Source organism: Galeopterus variegatus, unplaced genomic scaffold, assembly GCF_000696425.1.
Source record: "Galeopterus variegatus unplaced genomic scaffold, G_variegatus-3.0.2 Scaffold58, whole genome shotgun sequence".
Classification (NCBI taxonomy): domain Eukaryota; kingdom Metazoa; phylum Chordata; class Mammalia; order Dermoptera; family Cynocephalidae; genus Galeopterus; species Galeopterus variegatus.
The window spans coordinates 1027397-1031093 of NW_007726169.1; the positions used below are offsets into that span (position 1 = coordinate 1027397).

Sequence of the window (3697 nt, forward strand, 5' to 3'; positions counted from 1 at the left end):
TGTGCAGGTTGCTGTGTCACCCGGGTGCAGAATATACTGCTTTTTCTCTTCTCCATAATCCTGTGGGGCTGCAACTTCCGAAGCACAAGCAGCTGAGACAAAAAGTACCAGGGGCCCCTCTGGAGCAGCCTGACCTCATGTCCCAAGATCGCAGCCACAGCGCAGAGGGGCTCTTTCATTGTGTGATCCTCTCCCTGGACATTCAACAGAAGCCCTAACACTTATTAAAAAAAGAATGGGCGGTGGAGCTGAGTTCGGAGTAATTCTGTTTTGTTGGGTTTGGAGAAACGTGTTAGGCAGGTATTGAACCTGGTGTTTTGTTCTACATGTGAGAAGTGTGGCTTTGAGGATCTCTGGACACTAGAGCACATTTCCAAGACAGGAAAGGATTTTAGGTAGACAAATCACCATTAGAGGGTTTGCAAGCACAATTCTGTTCAAAAACAAAGGACTATTTACGGGTGTACCACAGTTGACAACCAACCTGAACTTTGCAGGTGGGTTTTAAAAAGGTGATCACTTAGAGTATAAATAGCTTACCATGTTCCATTGAGTCTAAGAGACACTTAAAAAATTAACATCTTTGAAATTGAGTTATGTCTTTCAATCAGTTGATATGAGAGTTTAACTGGCAGCATTTTTTCCTTCTTGGTATTACGTGTAATAATGGTGCATTCTACAAGTGGTAACACCTTAGATTTGATGAAGTATGATACTGGAGAGATGGAATGGCTGGTGGCAGGATTTTGCTAAGTAGCTACGTCTCCTACTGTATTTTAACACATTATTTAAGAAGTTGTTAAGGTCCTCCACCTGGCAGAGGACCCAGTACAAAATAGGCACTTGGTAAACACTGAACCAACTTTGGAAGGGCAAACTTACTGCTCAATGAGAGGCAGTCCTGTATGCTTTTGCAATAAAATGACTTTTAGAAGGAATTGTCTGTATGTATTTTTTTCCCTTACTCTAAAAAACTTGTTCATCTAGATCCTCTGGGGAAAAATATTTTCCACATGATGGAGTCCTGAGGTTATTTAGAGGAGAGAGGATGATCAGCATCTTAGAAAGACATTATCTTTGCTCTAATATTTATTAACTGTGTGACACTGGTAAGCCACACTTTCTCTGGGTTTAAACACAAGGGGGCCTGAACCAGGTGTTTGTGAATCAACACATTTTTCTGAGACAGTAGTATAGTCACATCTGTACAGCCCTCATCTGGGTGGAGAACAGGGCTTTTTACAGAAGAAAAACCCAATAACTGATAAGCAATAGCATCAGAGGGGAGTCTAGGTTCCACAGAACCTGCCCACAGTGACCGCACGCTGTGGACCTGCTGGAAGTATATCTGCATATATGGTTGGACTTACCCTTTCAACTAGTTAAAAAACATTGTGACCTAGACATGTTTAATTATGTTATACTGAAAATGGTGATTGGTTAGTCCATTCAGTAGATTTTTATTGAGCACTTGCTATCTGCCAAGTGCTATTCACCCCAGAGACAGCCGTGAATCCCAAGTCACAGTCCCTGCCCTCATGGAGTTCCCCATCCTGTAAAGGGGAGTCCTGAGGCTCCCCTTGATGTGACCAATGCTCACTCCCAGCAATTAGCTTCTACTGCATCATGTTCTTACCAAGCAGACGAACTTAGTTTCCTGCTCTATGTGTTCACCGCATCCTGTTTTCTGGAGTCTGTGTAAGGGACATAGGTCCGTGTCTTTCACGGAGATTTTCCTTAGGATACTCATCGTCATGTGATTTCCTGTCTGGACCATGCAACAGAGAGCCAAAAATTATCAACAAGAAGGCAGTCCCTAAGTCAACAGAACTGCAACCCATATGTCCAAATGAGAGTGAGTAGAACATGTTCTCATAAATCCCTTTTTTTCATAGATATCAGAATCTGTATCTGAGTTTTTACAGAAAATCACCTTTGCTTTGAATTTGAATGTGTAGACATGCAGAGAGCAATTTATCCATCCTCCACATCTAGAGAGTATCCATTTCCTTGTTTCTTTCTTTCCCAAGAATAAAGGAAAACAAGGATAGCTTAGACAAGAGGACAATCAGCTCTAGTTCAAGGAATAATGTCCCTTCACCCCTGCATAACCATGTACTCATTTCAGGCTGTCTACTGCCTGCATATTTCTAGCTTTCATCTAGGGCTAGAGGAAATGGGATCAAGGTCATATAATGCAAGAATGGCCACATAAAAGCAAGCACTGGGAAACTGGACTGGTTAGGTAAGAGTTCAGCCCAGCTCTAGAACCTCAGGCAACCTCAATTATTAAATTAAGAAAGCCCTAGAATGATTCACCCAAGTCACCCCCACTGCTAGCACACACAGAGCCTACTCTAGGAGAAGGAATGCATTAACTGCAGACGTGGGATTCCATCCTGACACCCAGCAGTTCCGCATGGCTGGTGGCATATGCAGCTTTCTTCCAAGGAAGCAGATGGACTGGACCAAGTCGTTGAAATCCATCGGCGTGTCTGTCTTCAGGAGGGCTATGTTATTGCTCATTGACTTATTATCAAAGCCCTCATGGATGATAATGGTATTGACTGGATACTCTGTGTGAGAAATCTTGCTAGGATCCATGTTAGCTATACCAACTATAACGAGAGCATCCTTCCTGGAGAGAGAACAAGGGGATCTTGAGAAGCCAAGGCACCAAGGGACCTTCACACCTCCCTGTTTTCATATTCACTGTTTTTTCAGCCTGGGACGCTCATCCAAACTCATCTTCCCTGGGTTAATTTTTACTCACCCCTTTGGACCCAGTCTCCAGGAAATCTTTTCTGAACCCCTAGGCTTGTGTCCTCTTTTGTGGGCCCATAGAATCTGGGGGATTATTCTACCTTACCATCATTTGTCCCACCACCTAAAGATAATCTGTTACCATGTTATTGCTAATTAACTTGTTTTCTATGCATAGTTTTCTTCTTACACAGTTGTAGTTATACCAAAGATGTAATCTCAATTTCTGCTTTTAGAACTTAACATTTTAGTACAAGCATCTTTTCACATTATATACTCTGTAAATACACTTTGGAGAAATTACAGTTTTAATAATGATGAAGTTAAGCTGGGTGTTTTCCCTTTCTCCTTTCAAGAATCAGTCAAGGAACTATGGAAATAAGAAACAAATGCAAACACCGTAAAATCAAGAGACACTAGAAAATCCAAACTTCAGTATCAGAGGGAGGGCTGATGAAATCAGTGAGGGGTGGCAGGAGTGCAGAAGGTCACAGATGACACCTACAGCCACAGAGCCCAGGGAAAGCTGATCAAGCATGGTTCTCAGCAAAGAAACAAAGAAGTGCGAAGAAAAGAAAACCATCACCAAAATGAAGGCCAAATTGGAAGCAGTATAAAGGAGAATAGGGACCACAGAAAACACAATTAGGGGCGTAGAAGGTAGGCTGAGCAAAGCAACCAAAATGAAATGGAAATTAACCAAGACTTTTAAAGGGCAAAAGAGAGGAAAATGACAGGTATGGCAGTCAAAGGAGAGCCAGCAGACCACAAGAAGGTAACCAAAATAATGACACAGAAAAAATATTTCATGACATAATTTAAGAAAGCTTTCCAGAAATAATACTTGAATCTATAGTTTGGAAGGGTATGCTGTCCTAGTGAAAAAAATGATACAGAATAATCCGTACTGAGACATTCTCCAGTCAGGTCCCAA

General features: G+C 41.9%; 1 protein-coding gene across 1 annotated transcript in view; it reads right to left on the bottom strand.

Annotated features, from left to right (window-relative positions):
- PRSS54 (protease, serine, 54) overlaps nt 1-3697 on the bottom strand; it is a 16932-nt gene that overhangs the window by 2609 nt on the left and 10626 nt on the right. Inside the window, 2 exon segments of the mRNA XM_008574969.1 lie at nt 1637-1768; nt 2380-2638. Coding sequence (XP_008573191.1) covers nt 1637-1768; nt 2380-2638 — 391 coding nt within the window.